Source organism: Haliotis asinina, chromosome 13 (genome assembly GCF_037392515.1).
Source record: "Haliotis asinina isolate JCU_RB_2024 chromosome 13, JCU_Hal_asi_v2, whole genome shotgun sequence".
NCBI classification, from domain to species: domain Eukaryota; kingdom Metazoa; phylum Mollusca; class Gastropoda; order Lepetellida; family Haliotidae; genus Haliotis; species Haliotis asinina.
This window is the reverse complement of record NC_090292.1, coordinates 31,687,702-31,710,877: the sequence shown is the minus strand read 5'-3', so window position 1 is coordinate 31,710,877 and position 23,176 is coordinate 31,687,702. Positions and strand designations below refer to the sequence as shown.

The 23,176-nt window shown below is 36.5% G+C and overlaps 1 protein-coding gene across 3 annotated transcripts in view; it reads left to right on the top strand.

The window, feature by feature from the left end:
- LOC137259306 (MYCBP-associated protein-like) overlaps nt 1-21,916 on the top strand; it is a 66,175-nt gene extending 44,259 nt beyond the window's left edge. For 2 of the 3 annotated variants that reach the window (XM_067796940.1, XM_067796939.1), the window contains 4 exons: nt 17-129; nt 10,970-11,073; nt 17,445-17,624; nt 20,131-21,916. In XM_067796940.1, coding sequence (XP_067653041.1) covers nt 17-129; nt 10,970-11,073; nt 17,445-17,624; nt 20,131-20,226 — 493 coding nt within the window. In that variant the 3' untranslated portion in view covers nt 20,227-21,916. Of the gene's footprint in view, nt 1-16; nt 130-1,792; nt 1,835-10,969; nt 11,074-17,444; nt 17,625-20,130 lie in introns of all 3 variants that reach the window. The other variant, XM_067796938.1, reaches the window with a different exon arrangement.
- Nucleotides 21,917-23,176: the final 1,260 nt, after the last annotated feature.

Sequence of the window (23,176 nt, the reverse complement as noted above, 5' to 3'; positions counted from 1 at the left end):
TTTGTTTGTATGGCAGGTACGAGTATCTGATCGAGGCCGTGGACAGTATTGTTGGACAATCCATGTTAGTCCGTCAAGTCCTTGGGATGCCTGAAAAAGAAATAGAAGAATTTCCTGAAGGCGATTTAAGTAAGTTAAACAAAAATCATCATTCAACTTTTTCAATTTTACATTGGGTATCATTTGTCAGTGGGTCCTTATGCTCTTGATTGAATGTATTTCATGGTAACACTTTGCCGATGCCAATATGGTTGTGTTGCAACATTTTGTATCCCTGTACAATATGCTTATCATGTGACTTCAGAGCATAGCCTGCCTTGTGGTGTAAGGTGCCTCTGTTTGCTATACAGAGTTATGTCCCTTAGTTGTGCCAGACACCTCTGATCATGGGTTTGAACTATGGTCTGTCCTGACTGTGTCTTGGCTTGTTAGCACCATACCTGAGTGACCACAGTTAGTGGAATATCTCTCCAAGTGACTAAGTGTTTACCAGCAACAACAAATTGTCACCAGCAGTCTTAATCACTTATTGTAAGAGGCAACCGTGCTGGCCAGACTCTGTGACTTGGTGGACCAGATGTCATCATACCTTATACTTCAGACATGAAGTTTTAGTACACTTGAACCCCATTTACAAGGACATTTTGGTTATGTCTGAAATTCGTCCAGCCATGCTAAAGTCTTGTCCACAGAATTGTGGCACTGCATTATATGTCTGTTAGATGTATTCTTTGCTCTTAAGACTCTTAATTACGTTTTCACTGCCAAAGTGTACCACTTGAGGTATGTGTTGGCAAGTAGTTAATGACACCCATAAAACAATTGCTGAAAGACATCAATGAATGCAATCATCAGTTGTCTGATAAGCATTCACTCACATGCGCCTTCCTGACCGTAAGTAAGCCTTCTGGGTAATCGGATAAACTCTCAGTGGAAGTAATAGGTGATGGAATAAAAAATCATCGTCCAGGTCCAAGTATTTGAGTACATTTAAAGAAGGAAAGTTTTGTTTCACTTAAGACGCGTGGAGGGCAGGATTTCACGAAATACGGAGTCCATGCTAACAGGGCTCCACAGTATATAATATAGCAAGAGTATTGCTGAGTGTGCCATGAAACAACATTCATTCACTGAGTCCGACTTACCATTATCTTCCTCATTGTCTTGCAATGTTCTCTATCACAGATGCACATCTCCTACATTTTTTATTTCCGTGTATTTTTATTTAGTTTTTGTATATTTTAATTTGTTTAATTTTGTCTCCTTTTGCAGTCAATGTATTTTATAAAGTTTCATTTCCAGAATCATCAGTTAGAGAATTTCACATCAATTTTACTTATACATTTCATTATCTTGTAAGGGTGACGATTAGAGCATTTGCTCGTCATACTAAAGACACGTGTTTGATTCCCCACATGGGTACAATGTGTGAAGCCCACTACTGGTGTCCCCAGCCATGATATTGCTGGAATATTGCTAAAAACGGTGTAAAACTTCCTTCCCTCTCTGATGTTATCTTGTGTCTGAATCAAAATGCATCTTATGCATCTCAGATACAAGCATGAGGTACGTGCATCTGTGTATGGGACATTCTGATGGCCAAATGTTTAGTACCTGTGATACCACAAAAACTTTATGATTCATAAAGATTTTGATAAATATTCAAATTACTTAATTCAAAAGCATTTGGACCATTTATATTGTCACCTAAAAGCAACTTTTCAATCAAACTGATATTCAAAGTATGTATCCATTCGTGAGCATGATTCTAACAAGGATCGTAACTATGCAGGACACGACCGAGAATATTCCTGGGCATCTTGTTCCTCCACTGGTAGGATCATTTGGAGTTATCCCCACCCCTTGTGCAACCCGCTGTTTGTCTTATTGACCCTTCACGTTTTTGTCACAATGATTTTAAGAAATTTTTTGTAAGAAAATGTGTGCACAAGTTGTTTTTGCACATTCCATATTGAAATTCTCCACCTCAACTCTCCTCCCTAACGTGTGAACCTGCTTCTTCTTCCCCTCTCCTTCCCACTTCTTCTCCTTGTACATGTGATACCTTCATGGCTGCAGTAGACCAGGAATTTGAGTCATATCCAGTTATTACTGATTTGGAGTAGAGTTTGGTATTCAGGCGATTTGCTGCACAGAGTCCATTTGGCATGGCAGAAATCTTTTTGGTTGTCAAACATGGCTTGATAATGTTTCTTCGTTTGTCAACACTGTACCAGTAATGAGAGATTCAAAAACAATATAATTTCAAGATTTTATGACAAGAGGGACAATCACAAGCCTTTGTTAAAGTATGGGAATTATGATCAGTTAGTGCTGCGATGGTCACAAGCCTTTGTTGCAGTTTGGGAGTTACGATCTCTTAGTGCTACAATGATCACTAATCTTTGTTGAAGTATGGGAGTTACGATCAGCTTAATGCTACAATAGTCACAATTCTGTGTTGAAGTAACAGAGTTACGGTCACCTTAGTGCTACAATGTTGTAGCCTATATTAAAGTTTGGGAGGTACAATTACCTTAGCACTAAGATGGTCATAAGTCTGTGTTGTGGTATGGGAGGTATAAGCTTTTACCTTAGCACTAAGATGGTCATAAGTCTGTGTTGTGGTATGGGAGGTATAAGCTTTTACCTTAGCACTAAGATGGTCATAAGTCTGTGTTGTGGTATGGGAGGTATATGCTTAGTACTATGATTGTCACAGGCCTATGTTGAAGTATCATAGTTACGATCACCTTAGTGCTACGATGGTCAGAACCCTATGTTGAAGTATGAAAGTTACGATCACCTTAGTGCTACGATGGTCACAACCCTATGTTGAAGTATCATAGTTACGATCACCTTAGTGCTACGATGGTCACAACCCTATGTTGAAGTATCATAGTTACGATCACCTTAGTGCTACGATGGTAACAACCCTATGTTGAAGTATGAAAGTTACGATCACCTTAGTGCTACGATGGTCACAACCCTATGTTGAAGTATCATAGTTACGATCACCTTAGTGCTACGATGGTCACAACCCTATGTTGAAGTATCATAGTTACGATCACCTTAGTGCTACGATGGTAACAACCCTATGTTGAAGTATGAAAGTTACGATCACCTTAGTGCTACGATGGTCACAACCCTATGTTGAAGTATCATAGTTACGATCACCTTAGTGCTACGATGGTCACAACCCTATGTTGAAGTATCATAGTTACGATCACCTTAGTGCTACGATGGTCACAACCCTATGTTGAAGTATCATAGTTACGATCACCTTAGTGCTACGATGGTCACAACCCTATGTTGAAGTATGAAAGTTACGATCACTAAGTGCTACGATAGCTATGTGCAACAAGTCCCTGGTCATACAAGTGGACTTTTCAGTCCATCACTGAATGACAGTGTTTCCTTCCTCACAGAACATGCAGGTATCACATGTATTTTGACTCCCTCCCAAGCGGTGTCAGACATTGTGGAGGTCCTGAGGTCCTTGGGGCCTTTTTGTGTTTTTTTTTGTGTGTTTTTTTTGTTGTTTTTTTCAATTTAAGGACTTGTTAACTTGTCTATTAGGTTGATCACAAGGACCTTTGACCTTCATGCTTTGTGTTGAACATCCAAGTGTGGCAGACTCATATTATGTTTCTGTTCAATTTTCAGTTTGTGTTTATTATCATGAATAATGACTGACTGGATCAGGTGGTCAGACTCACTGACTTGGATGACATGTCATTGTATCCCAGCTGTATACATGCTCATGTTATCGATCACTGGATTATCAGGTCCAGACTTAATTTTTTGCAGACTCAAGCCATGTAGCTGGAATATTGCTGAATGCAGTGTAAAACTAAACTCACCTACCCCAATGTTGTCAAGTCACTTGCTAGACATTGACATTAGAATCTAAACATTGCCTTTAAACAGCAAACTAAAACAAGAATAATGTTTGCACAAACAATCCATCTTGCTGTTTAAGTTCAGACAATTGTTTAATTTTCTGTCATAAATTCAGTTGTACCACCACAAGATCCTGCAAAGTTAACCGGTCCACGTAAAGGTGCAGTCAGATCGAGCAGTATAGGGGAGGAAGGTATATGGTATACATAGTTAGGGCTTGTGATAGATTTATAGTTGCCTCAGACCAGTATGTTTTTATTACAGCAGTGATAAGTATGTGATAAACATTTTTAGTGCTAGTGACTTATTTTGTTACCTCCTGTGGTGTACATAGGGCTTGTAATAGTTACATAGTTGCCCTTAATCAGTATACTATAACACTGCTATGAGAAGTGTGTGATATGCAGATGTAGGTTTGGTGACTAATCAAGGTGCCTGTTGTGGTATACATAGTTAGGGCTAGTGATAATCATATAGTCTGACTTAATCGGTATACCATATAACCACAGTCAGAGGAGTGATATACATATCTAGTTGTAGTAATATATTTAATTGCCTCTTTTGGTATACATAGTTAGGGCTAGTGATAATCATATATTTGCTTTGTCTCATGATACATCATTACTTCATAGAAAAAGCATGATATACACCCTTAGGGCTGGAAATAGTTTTTAGCTGCTCATCATTTTATGCATAGTTAGGGCTTACGATAGTTGCCCTGCATGAGCATATTTATTACTGCAGTGATCTGATATTAGATGCCCATAACTGGGTATACTAGATGTAGCTTTGTATTTCAGGGATAGCATAATTAATTCATTCATAGTTCAATGGTTCCAAACAGAACTTTGTTGGACCCATGTTGTAAGAATGTCTTGTCCAGATAAGATACTTTACACTTCTGACAAGTTAGCCAAAGTGTACACAGTAAAAAGCTGTGACCACACAGTGCCTTTAAGTGGTCAGATGTAACAGATGTTATATCTAGGATTACAGTTTCTCTGTAGAGTCTTTACTGGGCATTTAAAAGTGATACAAATAAAGGCAAGAGTTTATATGCATGACAGCTTCTATATTGTGAGAGGTCACGTTTCGAAGTGTGTTCTTGCTCAAAGGAAAACCAAGTTCTATAGAGTCAACTTCTTTATTGCATTAAAGAAGTTGACTATCCATAAAACTTGCATTGTTTTCCTTCATCTACTCAACTTCTAAAATGCCTCTCAGAGAAGTTACTGTTTGTTTCAAAGAAGTTATGTTTTTACTCCTTCATGGTGTGAATATGCCTTTAATTTCTTTGTACATTTAAACTGCAAGTTGTTGGACATTTTTGTGAAAGCCGCCAGGGCAAAGTGGGTTGGCTCATTGACTTTGTGTGCTGACAATTTGGTGCCTGACTCTGAGAGTGGTGGTTCAAATCCAAAAGGCAATCACAAGTATCGACCACTTTCAGGCATTGTGTATTGAACAAATGTCATTGATAAAATTTTGTCATGTACAACTTCTGCAGAGAATGTCCAGCAGTTGTCGTTAAATCAACACTCATTACGTAAAGCACTTGATTTACTGGACTCAATCATTTACCGACTGTTATGCAATTAAATGTGCCTGGGTGGGTCATCAAACAAGAAACAAACCAATAATTAGCAAGGATATACAGCGCTAATACTTCTTAACTTTAAAATGTTTTTGGCTTTTAAACACTTTTGACAGCCGCATAGTACTTCTTCCAGTGTTTGACCTGTAAAGATCAAGGGTAGAATAGGTCTTCTGCAAGTCATGCTTGTCCTAAGAGGCGATTAATGGGACTGAGTGGTCAAACTCACTGATTTGGTTGATACATGTCATTGTATCCCATTTGCACAGATTGATTCTCATGTTGTTGATCACTGGATTGTCTGGTCTAGACTTGATTATTTACAGATCGCTGCCATATTGCTGGAATATTGCTGAGTGCAGCATAAAACTAAACTCACTCTTTCACTATTCCAGAATTCACAGACATTAAACATTCCTCAGTAGCTGCAGAAGTTTGGTCCATTTTCTTACTGACAGGAAATAAATGGACATTTTATGAGTGCATCTGTTTGGCAGCCATAACCTTGTGTTGTACATTGTGATGTAAACAGGTTGATTGTTAGGAGCCTGGTATGTGTCGTAACACCTGAGACAACACCTGCAGTTCAGATCGTAGTGCTGTAACACCTGTGTGTCAGATTTTCATGTCTTATGGGTTTTCAGATTTGACAGTTGTATACAATGTGACCTCACATCCCCTTTCAAATGTCACAGGTGTGCTGTGGTTATGCTAAAAGTTACACCCTGAAATAATGTTATCTTGTGTCTCAAAATATATAAAGCCAAACTATACAGAGAACAATATAAAATTGGAGAAGAGAGGCAAACTAAGACTTGCAAAATCATTCAAGAGTTGGATGAATATATTCTTTGGGTTCTGGGAGAGAAACTCAAGCAAGATGTGTTAATGTGTTCCATTACCCAGGTCACTGATCCCAGTTCATTGTGCCAGTATGATAATAGTAATAATAATAACAATACTGTGCCAATTTATGAAACACCAAATATATACCCTAATGCATGCACAAAGCACTACATTATTATCTGTCAATGGATCAGAACTCATTTTGCTATCTCAGCCCTGTTGGAACTACAGGACCCATGGCCCTGACATCACATTTGATCGAATCCTACTGGGTACCTATGCATTGACTGAGAGGCTAGAGTATTGCTGAAAAAGGCATAACAACAAACTCATTGTTTCAGATTTTGATGATGTTAGTATCAATATGCTAGAGTAGTTAAGATAGTGCTTGTTAATGAAGACTTCTGTATTTTTCAGGGACGATGGGTTAGCCTATAGTGGTTTAAGAATCCACTCATCACACTGAAAACTCCACAATAGTTCCCTAACCATAGGTACAATGTGTGAAGCCCATTTCTAGTGTCTCCTGCCGTGATATTGCTGGAATATTGCAAAAGTGGCTTAAAACTAAACTCAAGAACTCACATGATGGATCAGGTTTTTCCGGAACAGATACAGTCATTTATATGACCCCATTTTTCAGCCAGAATATTACTGAGCAGCATAAATAACAAAAAGGCATTGACTCAAGATGTAAATTAGTTTGAATATTTATACAGTTGCTCGAACTCCTGCCAAACCAGAGGTCAAGGACAGTAAGTTAGCTAACATCTGACTGGCCGAGTGTGTGGTAGATGTAAAAAGTGATATCATTGGCTAAGTGTGATGCTACATGCATCATAATGTGTGAATTTACATCAACAATAATAACTTGACAAGTTGTGAAAATAATTATTAACGTCAAAAAATGACATCAGTACAGTCATCAGCCCATGTTGCTACACAAGCCATGCTCCTATTCTGTTGTCTGAAAATCAAGAAGAATGTCATGTTACATAGGCAGAACTTAGTATTACTAAGCAATAATTTTAGTATTTAGAAGGAATATTACTTTGATTGGTGATTTTATTTTTTTTTTCCCTCCTGCCTTAAGATTTTCTGAGGACAAAAATTCATTAAACAGAAAATAAAATTGGTCAGGGCCCTGTTTCACAAAGCTCTCGTAAGCCTAAGATCTCGTAACTTTTCTCGTAGCATTCGTACCTCCTATACTGTAACACAGGAAGTAGGAATGCTACGAGAAAAGTTACGAGACCTTAGGCTTACAAGAGTTTTGTGAAACGGGGCCCTGGCCTAAATGGAAACAGGAACTGAAGTAAATGCAAACATGAACTGATTATTTTGACAATCAAATAACATGAAATCCTTTGCAATGTATTTTTGACATACCTTGCTACAATGATTGACAAACTCAAGTTGAGAGCATATTTTTGTTACATGTGGTTTAAACATATTTATTTCATGAAAGCAGCAACTGCAGAATTTTCATGAACTGGATTTGTTCAACAAGCTTGAAATAACTTATATTAAGACCAATCCCATAAACATAGATATATGAAACAGTATCATGACAAGAAAAGATGATATGAAAATGGATGTTATGACATATTGTCAGAAAATTTGTAGTCAGATGTTACAAGTGTGTTTGTTGCAATTGCCATCATAAGAAATGATTCTAAATCATTATGTAACTTTTGTGGCTAAATTATTCTAACATTCTAACTTATCTGTAAGCTGAATGTGGGTGTGTTTGTTGTGTGTTTTGGGTTAATGTAAGTTTGACTGTCCCATGCTTGTTGAAACCCCATGCTGTAAATGTCACTTGCAATGGGACCTCAGCAACCTCATCCTCGATATCTCCAGGGTACTTGTACATTCTTATAAATCTCCACTATACCCTGGAAGCATCTACAGGTCAGACCGATAATTTTGTTGCCTCCCTTTGCTGGCTCCTCGCCCTCACAGTAGCAAATCAGGTAAGCCACCGTTACAACCAAGCTTGCCAGTGTCAACAAAGACAACAGTTGCAGCTGCGAAGGTTTGTTCGCAGTGCAACTCAGATTTTCGGGAAATCTTAATGACAAACTGACAGGTCCAAAACTTTAAGAAAATATATGCAAGAACTCCTAACTCTTTCAGAGAATCACTGCATGGTTTGTGTTAGCAAGTTTAATTGCTTAGAAAATTTAAAAGTGAAAGTGAGTTATGATTGGTATGCTCACCCAGCATGAACATCTGATTGGATGGAAAGCCAGTCAAGGGAGGTAATAAAATCATCGACCCATGGATGTATCCAGATTTTGGTGGAGACTTATCTGAACTGGAACATATATCCTGGAGATATCGAGCATGCAGCAGCATATGCTGGTCGACTTGATTGATTGAACCAGACACTTGGTGATAGCTACTCTTGTTGATCATGATGTCAATCACTGGAAACTATTGTTCACAGGCTTCTGTTATGTTCTGTTATACAGCTGGAGTGATACTGTTGTAAAATCTGCAGTGATACTGGAATACTACTAAAAGTGCTGTAAATCTAAACTCACTCACTCACTCACTACTATTCTAAAACAACATTCGCTGATGTACTGTTATGTGACAACATTTAATATTATATCAAAACAAGTGAATTCATTCCTTTAAAATAACACATCTGGGCCTTAATTTTCGAGGCTCTCTTTGCGCTAAGATAGTGATAAATCAGTGTTAATGTGTGCCACTTACGAATATCTTAGCACTAAGAGAGCTTCGAAAATCTATACCCTGACTAGTTGTGATAATTTATTAATAAGTTGGATATTGATGGCTGTATAAGGTTTGAAAATTGTTCATTCAATAAACTAGAAGAATACATTTTATTTTAGTTTTGTTCTCTTATTTCTTTCAGAAAATATTATTTGGTGTGAATCAACAGCTAGAAATGCTAAGTTTCTTTGTATTGGAGTCTAATTGTTTTGTTGTTTGGTTAAGTTTGATCATTTATTTCATTTATTTTGATTACATTTGGTTGGTTTTCTTTTTGAGGGGAATGTGTGTGGGGTGTGACATGAAATCTTTTATATACTGTCATCATTCATAGTTTGTATTGGTTTTATGCTTCAGTTTTTAAATATTTTATGAAATACAAACAGGTCTGCTCTATTTTCAGTTTTGTCAGAGTTTGTTTCGGTGTTGTTGCACAAAATGAATCTTGCTTTTATGTATTTTATACAGGTTTTCAAAATTTTTTGTGCATTTATCGAAGCAATTATTATTTTCTGTTACAAATCCTTTACCTCATTATTTTATGGTTTTGTAAAAGCTTTTGTTTCTGGTGATTTGATAGTTTCATTCTAAATGAGACTGATCTAGGCAATATCCATGTCAGGTTTTATTCATAATTTGAATTTAATGCCTAGAGGTTGTCAGTTTACAAGTAGTGTCCCAAGTTTCATCAGGTAACAGGTGGGCAGACACTGTTAAAAACACTCAAGCAAGGATGGGGTTCTAGATGGGATGAGTTGTGGAAGCAAACTGTTTTTATGTTTTCAGAAAGGACTTAAGGAGATATGAAACAGATATATGACAGACTATTTTACAGCTTTCATTTATTATCTTTAGATGTTCATTAGTTTCTTTGGGGTTTTTTTAAAGCAAAACATAAATTTTAATTTCTGTGTTGTTGTTGTATACTCATGCAGACCCTCACTTGTCAGTCTCTGGAAAAGATATGAGTCACAAGGCTGAATATTTGAATTTGCAATTTTATTCTCTCATAACTAGGTTTTCATATGTTTTTGGTAGTAGATGGGGTACATTACAAATGTCATAAGAGTGAGTCTGTATTCCTAATGGGGAAATAAATTCAGTCCCATTGTATAAAATTTTAATTTTTTCTAAATGTTTGCAAAAATTTCTTTTTGCCTTTCCCATATCAAATTTTGCTGTCTAACATTTTTGATTTACAATGCTGCAGTTAGTTTGGAATTAACCTACACCTAACAATGTTAGCAGTACGAGCATTTTGGGGTCAAAATTTGATCAACATTTGTCTGTTAAATTCACAATGCCTATCTGTGTTGTCATTGTTTAAATCACATTGATTATTTATTTTTACTTATTTTGCAGAAAAAACTGTTTTAAATGAACATTATACCAAAAGAGACCCAGCGTATCTCTTCAATATGACCCTTGAGCTAGGGTAAATTTTAAGCTAGCATCCACGAAACAAGATCTATCGATACATGTATTAGAATGCCAAAATCAAAATCTGATTTCTCTGTTTTTTAACTTAACTCTGATTATCAAAGACAATGATGGATTGAACAGATCTCTAGACTATCAAATTTGACCTAACAATGCTAATACTTGTATAACGTGATTCATATCAATATTCATTTCATAAATCTGATTATCAACATAGTAGTTTTATTGGAATACATATATTTTGCATTTCTGTAATTTTGTATGTTTTCATATTTGCATGATATAATTTCAATGCTTACTATTCTGCTTTGCATTTGTTTACGTCCTTGTCATATACTCCTGATTTGCACATCAATGTTGAGTTTGCTTCATGGTGTGATGGCACTGTAGAGTTGTCTCCCTTTGACCATGGTGTCTTACCTATTAACCATTGCTTAGGTGACAGTCGGAGGGGAAAGACAGCAGACAAGTCAAAAGCTGATGGGAAAGATAAGAAAGGAACACCGGGGAAAGACACCAAAGCAGTCAAAAGTGGGAAAGAGGTAAGCACCAGTTATCTGTGCTCCATGTTAGTAAAGGATTGGATTCTTTTCTTGAGAGAATCTCAGTGTGATTCAGTGGTAAAAGTGTTTAAAGTAAAAGATTTAGGTTTGATTCTTTACTTGGTTAGTTGTGGATATGACCGCTGTTTGGGTTTTGTTGTCAAACTCCATCACACCCTCTATTTGATATTGCTGAAGAACAGCTCAAATCTCACTCACTTACTCGAAACACTCACTCACCAACACATTCGTTCACTCACTCGTACCAAAAATGCATATTTGCCCTCTCTCACTCACTCACAATGCCCCTCACACTCACTCTGCCACTCACTCAAAACACTGTCATACTCATTCAGTTCATCACACATACACATTCAATCAAAACACCAACCCACTTGCTCACTCACTCTTACTGATTAAGAGCCATCTAACAATGGCATTGCTTTATGCTTTACTTGTACGTCATGATGCAACACGCACTCACTCACTCACTCACTCACACACTCACTCACACACACACACTCACTAACTCACACACACTCACTCACTCACTCACTCACTCACTCATTCACTCACTCTCCTTTGTTGAATAATCAGACTACCAGCTGGTTGTTTTCCAGGATGGTCTTAGCTAAGTCCAGTGATTCAACATAAGTTCCCTGTCATTTACTTTCTATCATACATGTCCCAAACATCTAGAGCATAGCATCATAATCAAAACTGTCATCAGCACTATCATCCACAATCATCCCATGTACAACATCTCCATTCAATTTGACAAAACACCCTAGACCCCTTTACTACACTGACTTCACTTCAGAAATGATGCCCTCTGTTATCTCGATCTCTCTTATCACCAACTACAAAATTTATCTCGCTGTCAGCTTGAATCAACAGCCAATCAAAATGTTTATCCTGTACAGGAGTTAGACAAATATCTGTATCACCCCCCCCCCCCTCCCATCTCATCTTAGCATATTGGTTCACATCTTAGATGGCCATAACTTGCTGATTCCCTGTGATTTTTCTGTGTATTTTAATCATGAAGCTTTCATTTTATTCAACATCCAGTCATGTGACCCATAAATGGTAAGAAGCTGTGTGTGTAAATGGGTTTAACCTTAACCTACAAAACTGGGGATCCTGGGGGCTCCAGCAATTCATTTCAAGTTCACAGGAAATATTAGTGTCATTTAAAGTAGTGAAATTGGGTAATGTATTGTAAGTTTTTTATAACTATTTTAAATTAATGGCCATTATTTAAACGTAGTAAATTAATATCATTGAAATATCATTTTTTTTCTTCATTTAATCTTTACACTGGAGCATTGGGTGCACATTTCTGTCTTCTTTAAAACTTGTGTGTATGTCGATCTAGCTAGAATGGAGATGTGACACTAGATTTTCACAAGATGACAAAATTCTGGTGTCCATTTCAGTATTTTCATATTGCAGAAAATATTGACTGTATTGATTTCAGGAAGAGATTGAACACATATTGGTGATTGTTTTATACCATCCATGTTTTTGTTTATGTAGGTAGTCATAGCAACAGTTCCATAATTTATGCTTCACCAAACATGTTAAATTTTGAATAGTATTTAATGATATACATTGTTTTTCATTTCTTTCATTTTTTTTTTAAAGTTTTACATTTTCTTTCATAAGATATTTTATTCAATGTTTTGCTTTTTTAGTTTATTTAAAATTAAGGTTCAGCTGCATAATTTAGAGTCGTTGATCTTTTAACAGCATACATATAACTTTATGTTATATTTTATAATTTACATATGTTGTGTTACAGAGGCCTAAACACATGAACAGGAATGTTTTTTTAATAATTGAGAATATATTTAACTTATAATTTTGGTCATTTTAAATAAATAAAAAGAAATGCATGTTTTTCATTCCATGATTTCAATTTATAATATTCATAATAATATTCAACAGAGTAATTTACTTTATGTTATCATTTGGATATTTTGTTATTTCAGATAGATTGCATGAATAAGGCTAGACCAGTTTCACCTCTTGTTTTACAGAGTTTTGTCCTCAGAAAACCTAAAGTAGAAGGGGGAACAAATTAAATCATCAGTCAAAGTAATATTCCATTTAAATACTAAAAATATTTAGCAGCTTATGAAATGTATAAGGGACAAAAAACAATGAATTTTTCTTTTTTTCCATTTTTGGCCAATAGAAACATTGGGATTTTATTTTTTAGCAGGGAAATTTTTTTTTTTTTTCTTATTCTGGAAAAAATATGGCTGGCAGATCCATTAAACAGGAAATAGAATTGGTCTGGCCTGGTTCATCAGGTTCTGTTTTCCGATTGACAAGACTGCTTTGCTGAGGTGAAAATACTGTTGCGATGTAGTTTATAAACAGACTCAGTAAAACATTTCACAAAAAAATAAATAAAAATCACTTGCTTCAAATTTTTAACGTGAATGCAAGATCAAAACCTTTGGAAATGAAATTACTTTTCCTCACATGATGTTCATGTTTACATCCTGTTTACATGGGCTACGACTCGTCAACTTCAATACATACAGGTTCAGTATTCCTGTGAAGTGGGTAGTGTAGACAGTTTAACTAATGTGCACTCGGTTGGTAAATTCACTCTGCACTCAGTGCGCAGGAGGAAAACAGTGTTCACGAATAGTGCCTGACCCTCTGACAAATCTGGCAGATTTGCCAACAATCAGACAGAAGTTCCCAACCTGTTGGCTCCAGTGTCTGTCTGAATATATCACAATAACTTTGTCTGAAGTTGTTAATTGTGGCATGTCAAACTTGTTCACTGTTTATAAATTTATGTTTATAATGTTTGTCATTATATAATGTTAATAATTTCATTGCCAATTAAGAGAAATGTTAAATCTGAAATGTGTGTTTAATTTTATTCTGTGGGTCCTGTGAATTTTCAGTGAGTCAGACAGACATCTGAAGCTTACAGGACCCAATGTCCTGTTACTATGAAACACCATTCATTAACACTGGGAAAATACAAATTCACGCCCTGCTAGACAAACCCTTAGTCCCTGACTATGTATGTTATTTTAATATTAACAAATAAAGTAGATTTGGACAGTAGATTAGTGATAAGATAAGATAAGATAAGATAAGATAAGATAAGATAAGATAAGATAAGATAACACTCTAATATCCCAAGGTAAATTTGGCTTATAGCAAACCAGATCACAAAATACATGGTTAAGATAACAGATAACAGTAATCTCAAAAATAAGTTAATTATGACATTCATTGAAACAACACATATATACAGTGAACACACATTATGCATGGGCAACTTAAGTTTGACAATCACAACGAGGACGGAAAAGTATTTTGAAATAAATCATTAACACATTCATCGTAAAGTCTAATGCCAATTATTTTTAACTCTGTCATAAGCATGTGTTTAATCTTTACAAGCATGAGGTACTAAGCCACTTGGAAAATATATGTGACAATCTGAAGTCATGAATAGTACCTTCAGTTATATTATACTATAAGTTGTATGCTACTTCCTCAGGTAATGCGGTCTAATGTGCGCTTCTTTGTGGCAGTGTAATCTCTTGCCTAACAGCTTGGGTAACACCTCTGTGCATATAGTAGACCGTATTAACTGCAAGAGAAGCATATAACATATATATCTAACCACCATGCTGAAAGTGCAAAAATGTCATGTTTTCTTTTAATATTGGTACTGACTATATGGCATGCAAACAAAATGATGTCTGTCTCTCGGCTACATTTCTAAGATGAGTGAAACATATTCTGACAAGTTTAAACATCTATAAAACTGGGTAATTACAAGTTGCCTATGCAAACAATTCTATATAGTTAGTTTAAAATAGTTTAAATATAGCAGTGAAAGTCAGTGAAATAAATGTCTACACAGTGAACTCAAAACTGATAAGCTGATAGAGTATATTTCATAAACATTCATGCTGTTTTAGAAGTTTTGCAGAAGTAAACATTTTGGGTTTTTTTACATTCCTCCTTTACAATCAGCAGCTCAAGCATAATCTTTTCCACAATTTTTGTTAGTCATTTTCTCTTCTTCTTTTTCTTGTTTTTATGGGGATGGGTTGTATGAAGGTGTGACTTGTAGTCATATTTGTTAGACTGAAAAACAACTCAAAATATTTTGTTTTTTATTGTTACAAAGTCCGAGAGATACAGTTTCAATTTTTAAATTATATGTATGACTTCAGCCTCACCTGAGCTTGTGACCTCAAGCATCTATTTTTTAGAAGGATAAAAAAAATAAAGTCGGTTTTATGTGCTGAAACTGATTTGTTTCCACCAAATAGTTTAAAATTGGTAAGGTAAACTGTCTTGGTCATTTTTTTTATTACTATTAATTCTTTTTCCTAGTGAAACATCATCCAATCTGTTTCAGAGATAAATCAGCTGGGTTTCACCAATCACAGAAAGTTTAAAGTCAACTCTAGCTAATGTCTAGAAGAGCTGGGAGCCACATGTATTTGTTTGTGTAGGAACATAATGCCCAAACAACTTATATGTATATTTTAAGTAGCCTTTACTGCACTTGATCTTGGCTTCATGTCTTAGCCTGTATTAGTTGCTTGCCTTCTTGCTGATCAGTCATGTTATTTTGTCTGAGACCGAGCTAAAGAGCTATTACAGTGAAGCCAGTACTGCTCTGTTTCAAAGATATGTTGTTGTACCCAGTTTGTTTCATGCATAACTCAGGCGGTTGTGTATCCTAGTGGTTAAGGCAGTCACCTGTCATGCCAAACTCTGAAGTTAGATTAACCGCATGGGTACAGTGTGTAAAGCCCATTTCTGGTATTGCCCCACTGTGATATTGCTGAAATATTGCTAAAAACTGTGTAAAGCTAAACTCATGCTGAACTCATTTCGTAGTATTTCTTTATCTTGAATAACACTGAATCATGTGTGATGTATGGAAATTACTGATTTTTTGCAAATGCAAATCAGTGGAAGGGAGATAACCCTAAATCTGTTTTTCTTGTCGTCTGCAAAATCTAGCAGTGGCTTCAAAACGTTTTATACCTGTGCCTCAAACAATTCAAAAGTAACATGGAGGTGTCCTGTAAGATAAAAACATTGTTCACGGGTCCCTCTGGTCCTATGTGTCTTCGATATTTGTTTATGTTCCCTGAGCTCAATGTGAGATAACATAAACTAACATCAAGGGTACATCAACCCATGTTCCCTTCGTGACTAGTGAACAACCAGTAATGTTAACAAAATCCCCATCATCCAAATGAATATAAAATCTCTGTATCATCAGTGCAGGAATCATGTACGTTGGCTGTCATCACAATACAATCTTCAGATATTCAACAGATAACCTCTTCACTGTCAACTGTCCTATATCAGTTCAGATATTAATAGTATCTCCCTTCTTAATCCTCTGACCTGTGAAGGTCCAGAGTAGAACAGGTCTTCAGCAACCCATGCTTGCCACAAAAGGCGACTATGCTTGCTGTAAGAGGCAACTAACGGGATCGGATGCTCAGGTTAACTGATGTGGTTGACACATGTCATCAGTTCCAAGTTGCACAGATCAATGCTCATGCTGATGATCACTGGATTGTCTGGTCCAGACTCGATTATTTACAGACAGCCACCGTATCACTGGAACATTGCTGAGTGTGGCGTAAAACTAAACTCACTCTCTCTTAATCCTCTGGTTCAGATGGGTAGCCTTGTAGTTAAAGTGCTTGTTCGCCACGCAAAGACCCGAGTTTGATTACCCATATGGGTACATAGTGTAAAGCCCATTCTGGTGTTCCCCACTGTGATATTGCTGGTATATTGCTAAAAGTGGCATGAAACTAGACTCACTCACTCTAACTCCCCTGCACCATATGGTAATGACTTTTTGACTTATCAATGTTAAGAGGCATAGGTTGCAAGTGATGAAATAGTGTAAGGTTATGCATTTTACTTTGTTAAGTTTAGGCCCTTTGCTCTGTTGGGATCAGCTGATGTCGAGTTTGAATACTACATTTCCCATCTGTTTTGTCAGCAACACTCACAAACCAGGTTGAGTTCCGAGAATGAGCTGTTTGCTTTGATTTAAATCACTAATCACTCAAGAAAAGAGTAACTGAGAGACTAATAATATTGTTAGTGAAATTACATATTCAGTACTATTACATGAATCACATAATACAACAAAAATTATTATTCTGATGCTTTCCAGAACAGAAGTGGCAAATATTAAGATTGAAACATTTGTGTTTTCACTTGACTGACACCTTACTGTTTACATTTGTTTAATAATATAATCATGGCATGGAGTACACTCAGTTAATAGTCTCACTGTCATATGCCAGTGTTGAGTATAATCTTTCATCTTATCACAGACCCCCAAGCCAGATCCAAAGAAGGCACCCCCAGGTCCTAAGAAACCTCCCAGTCGAGGACCAGTAGCTACCCCAGGGCCTGTGGAGAGGGCAGTCACGCCTGTCAGTACTCCTTCCAGCCCCGCCCCCGATGCAGATCCAGTGTTGGAGCGGAAGTACAGGGAAAAACTCTATTGTCAGGTATGACCGTTGTTCTCAATATATGGAGGCAAGTCTCATATCAATATGGGAGGATTCTAGACAGGTATTTATTCTCCTGTCTTCCTTGTTCCCAGGCACTTATTGCAGTAAATACGGTATGTTGATAACTGTAGGTTTCAGGACAGTTTCTTCCTTGTGCCCACACCACTTATTGCAGTAAATATGGTATGTTGATAACTGGAAGTTTCAGGACAATTTCTTTCTTGTGCCCACACCACTTATTGCAGTAAATATGGTATGCTGAAAACTGACTGCAGGTTTCAGTTCAATATGTATAATAATAACAGTGATTAAATTTGTATATTTCTCATACAGTTCAAATAAAACAGGTATAACACTGCCATATTAGTTCAGCTTCTGTGGAGTTTAAATGAAGTTATTTCTAGCTCAGATTACGCATTGAGAAATACTTTTGACAAAGTTCTCGATTCAAAATTTCAAAACTGAATGAAAGGACATTCCAGGATGTTTAATGGATGACTGTGATTATGGGACAGTGTTTCCAATGAGCTATTGAAAGTCTGTACCGTTTTCAATTGAAACAAAACAATGTCAAGCATTTGGAATCAATTGTACAGTCCGCAACTGACGTCCAGAATGCAGCATGTTAAACCTTTTCCAGTTGCATGAATAGAAAAACAAATTGCAAGAAAACTTCTGACTGGTCGTATTGAAAGTCATTCTGCCCTGACCCATGTTGGAATGTCTTCAGAGGTAGTGACAGTGAAGGGATCATTGTCAGCACAGGCACTACAGATATGTACCCTATGGAGGGGCCAGGTACATATCTGTATACAGAACTGTACCCTAAAGAAAGAAAATCAGCTACAGAAATGTGTCCTGTACCCTATGCGTTCGACAAGTCTGTAACATTGAAACCATGTGTTGCTCCTGTTCAGTTGATTGCAAGTTGTTCTCAGCAAATATTTGTGTCTGCATACACTTGTTTCTTGTATAACACAATTAAATGCATCTAACACAACAGTATGACAGTTTCAATGATGATAAAAGCACAATAAGCAATGGACTTGTAATAGGGGACATTTCTGTAGTCCAATTTTGGGCAGGGTACGTTTCTGTATACACATCTTTAGTACCTGTGCCAACAACAACTCTTCAGTCGAGTGTCAGATTTTCATGAAAAAGAACAAGTTAGTCAAGTTTTTTGAGTAGATAGTTAATACCCTGAACAGTTGGTTTTGCTTACCTTAGATTTGAATATATTTGAGATATACTGGGATTGTCCAGAAAGCCGCCCAAGGTTGTAAAATGTAAATTTAGGGAATATTGGGTGGGGGTAGGTGGGGTTGGGTGGATGGGGGGTTGGGGAATGGACTATATAACCACCCATGCGATAATTCAGAAATAAAATAATTCAGTAGTTAGGAACTAAAATCAACTCACATCCCTATTAGATATCGTGTAAATGCACACAAAATGTTGCCAAAATGAATTCTTCACAGTTCAACATGCAGTAGTCATAGCATTATTTATCCCTCTGAAAAATGTGTTTGCCCATATACCCTCATTCTGTTCCCACAGAGGTTACTTGTCATATTTTCCTTCAAACCTCCGTTCTAATATGGCAATAATTCGCGGTTCTCATAAAATCCCCTAGCGGCAAAAAATGACAGCAGATTTATTGCCCTTTTTTCTGTCCAATCAGAACACGTGTTACATCGACCTAGATTCAACTTGACAAATGCAAGCAATGCATTTTCCTTCAAACCTCTGTTCTAATACGGCAATAATTCGCGGTTCTCATAAAATCCCCTAGCGGCAAAAAATGGCAGCAGATTTATTGCCCTTTTTTCTGTCCAATCAGAACACGTGTTACATCGACCTAGATTCAACTTGACAAATGCAAGCAATGTGGAAAAACAAATATGAGATTACTGAGTTCTGTCTAGAAGAAACATTTGAGTATCGCGCTCGGAAAGAGGTTCTAGTTTTCACGATGCATCCGGAAATTACCGAGATCTTGCAAACGATCACTTTTGAAACTTTTTGCACTACTAAATCTAATTGCCTCCAATCACGAGTCTTCAACACTCGCACCAAGAAAGGGTTGTATTAGAACAGAGGTTATGTAGGAAGATATGACAAGTAACCTCTGTGGGAAGAGAATGATATTTATATTTAAAAATACGTAATAATCATGAAATCAAAGCAGTTATCTTGCCTCTTTGTAAACCAAAACTTGATCATTGGCCATTTTGTAAGCATGTGACTGTCATCCAATCAGAAAGCTGCTGTCAAATTTGTCAGCCAATCAAATTTATGGTACCAATATTATAATGAATTACGGGAAAAGGTAATAGGTCATGTGGGACAGACAGAACATGTGACACATATTGTGTACCTATTAATAATAACAACATTTCGGTGAATAAAGATATATTTTCTGGAAAATCCTGGTATCCACTGTGGTGCATCTGATATTGCTGACAGGAAGTTGTAATAAGTTGTCTCCCTTCTTTTTCAGGCGTACACAGTCATTGGTGAGGCCATTGACAGGATGGATCAGGCTTTTGCAGATAAGCTGAAAGACAACACACTCGACAGACTACGACCAATATAACCGACAGCATTAACCTGTACAATATTTCTTCATTAGGCCTGAATTTCATTGATTAAGAGAGTTAACTGTGGAGACAATTTTTGTGAAGAACGAAGTGTTTCTTCTAGCAATTACCATATGTGGCATGGGTTAGGCAACTCATTTACTTTTCAAATGTGAGTAACATCTAAGTTGTGATATCTGACAGCCAATCAGGCCCCGATTTCTTGAAACAAACTTAAGTTTTTACTCAAATTTCAAACTGAGTTTGACAATTTGAAACTGCTTCAATTTTAACTCAAATGCATTTTTTTAAATAGAAAACGCTCAAACTGCTGAAGCAATATATTCACAAAACTCAAACTGTCTACTGTTTTTGAGTTTAATATCAATTTCAGTACATTCTGGGAAATGTATTTTCTCAAATTTGAGTAAGAACCCGAACTTAAGTTTGTTTTGAGAAATTTCGAGAAATTATTACTTCTCCACACATGTCAAGATTATATCTCTTTTAGACTTTGTGTTCTTGGGGTTTTTTTTAAATTTGTTTGTCCCGTTTTTTCCAACTATTGATACATATTTTAGCCATAATATTATGCTGATAAAAATTATAAAGGTCACACTACATTATTACAAAAGTACATGCATCATATTGATTTTGCATGACATGTGACACATCCACAATCAAAATAGCATTTCAGGAAGTCTAAACCAGGTAAATTATACAGTTACACTGCCTAGCTGCAACATAACATGAAAATATCTGTAATGGTAATATTTGTTATTTCATTTCATTTCTGCTAAAATTCAGAGAAAATGTATGCTTGTAATGACTTGCTAGTTATGTAAATTTAGCTTATTTCTTTTACGTAAATACAAAATTCACAATTCATGAGAAACATGTTATCATGGGTTTGATCCCACTTCACCCATGGGGGATGGTTTGACCCTACCACACTTCTGGGTTCCAAATCCTGCCTCATATGGGTTTTCCTCCCATGGGATGGGCAGTGGGGTAGCTCAGTAGTTAAAGCATTCGCTTGTCATGGCCAAGGACCTGGTTCAATTCCCCACATGGGTACAATGTGTGAAGCCAGTTTCTGGTGTCCGTCACTGTGATATTGCAGGAAACAGTCTTAGCATAACTGGAATAACGTTTAAAGCTGTTTTAAACCCAGTTCACTCCTTAAATACCCTGGTAATTCAGAGCCTAATGATGACAAAGAATGCTGTGATAATAAACGTACAAGAATGTGATTTTGATTTTATTGTATAACTATTTATTTAAACATGCGTGTGCACATGAAACAGGTTTAATATATATATTGTGTATCTTAAATTTAGTTTATGTAATTGATAATTTTCTTTTGATACACAACTCTACTACTTCTTTTGATTTTTAAGTTTGATTTTGTTCATGAATCTTATCAATTTAAAATATTTGACCACTTCAATTACGGTATTTCAAAATGTTTGCATTGATTCTGACTGGAATGAGTTAATAAAAAAATAATTGTTATGTGACCATAAATATTAAAAATCATGATAATAGATTTTGATCGTTGATAATGTTTACACACAATAATTATTATGAATTTTATGATTTTTGTTTTTAGGAAAGTATTTTTTATTGTCTGATCATGACTGTACCACATGGCATCCATTTTTGTAACTTACATGTCTGTTGAAAATTAAAGTAATATTATACTGAGTTGCTGGTTTTGTTGTATGATATGTAGTAGTTTGAAGGGTCCTGAATCCAACTTAGTCCTGAAGGTCAAGCACCATGGAGGTGAGATGTAGTTCAAGTTCATGGTGTTCTAGATTATTGCACATATGAAGAGACAAACATGTGTAAGGCACAGGCCTTCGTGTCAGTGCAAGGATGAAAGATATTTTTTTTAAATATACAAATTTTGAGATGCCCGCACCCCCCTAGTCTAGCTATATCTAGCCTAGATATATTGTACTGTGAAGCGTTTCAAGTTGGGGGTCATTTCAAGGAGTACTGTATGAATTATGTCCAGACTTACACCTTTTCCTGTCTTACCCTGCTCACCAACGTGGTACAGTCTAACTGAGACTCAAAGCTCCAATCCTAGCTTTATAATCCTTCAAGGATGAGTGTTGGGTACTTTTACAGCTAACAGTATCATCTCTAAATGTTTTTTTGATGGTGCTGGTAGTTGGCCCAAGCCCAGCCTTCTGTTCTCGAGGTAACACTCTATCCTTCACTCAAGGAGGACTACAACCTTCAGTTCACAAACATATTGGGATGGATGAGTCAGATAATCGAACTCCAGTCTTCTGGTATCAGGGCGAACACTATCCACAAGGTCATTGAGGTGTTCAGACAAGAAGGGCTCCCACTTTCAGTAAACAAATATTTTTGGATGCTGGTGCCAAATAATTGAACCCCATTCTTCTGGTCTTTGGGTGAACACTCTATCCATTAGGATATTTAGGAGTTGAAGGGCTCCAAATTTTCGGTTCACAAATATTGTTGGATGGTGGTGCCAAATAACTGAACCCCAGTCTCCTGGTCTTGGGGCGAACAGGCTATCCATGAGGCTACTGAGAAGGTCAGACAAGAAGGTCGCTAATCTTCAGCTCACAAACATGTTATAAGAACCGACTCAATAAACAACTATGACTGTGGATTTTAATCTTGGTATGCTCCCGTTGTGTTTGTAGGCAGATTGGCACCATTTCTAGTTCAGTGGTAGATGTCTGCTGCCTGCATCACCTTAGTCTTTGCTCCAACTGTAGCTACCACATAATGTGATACCTGAAATACTGTTTACAGCTGTAAACTTCATTGACTCATGCTTCATGCTCTTGGCAAGAATCGCTCTTTATCAACCCATGCTTGTCATAATAATGAATCAGGCAGGCTTGCTCACAAGGTGTATATCAAAAAAGCACTGGATTAATATAGACAATCTTGGAAATTGCCTTCTGACGTTACAAA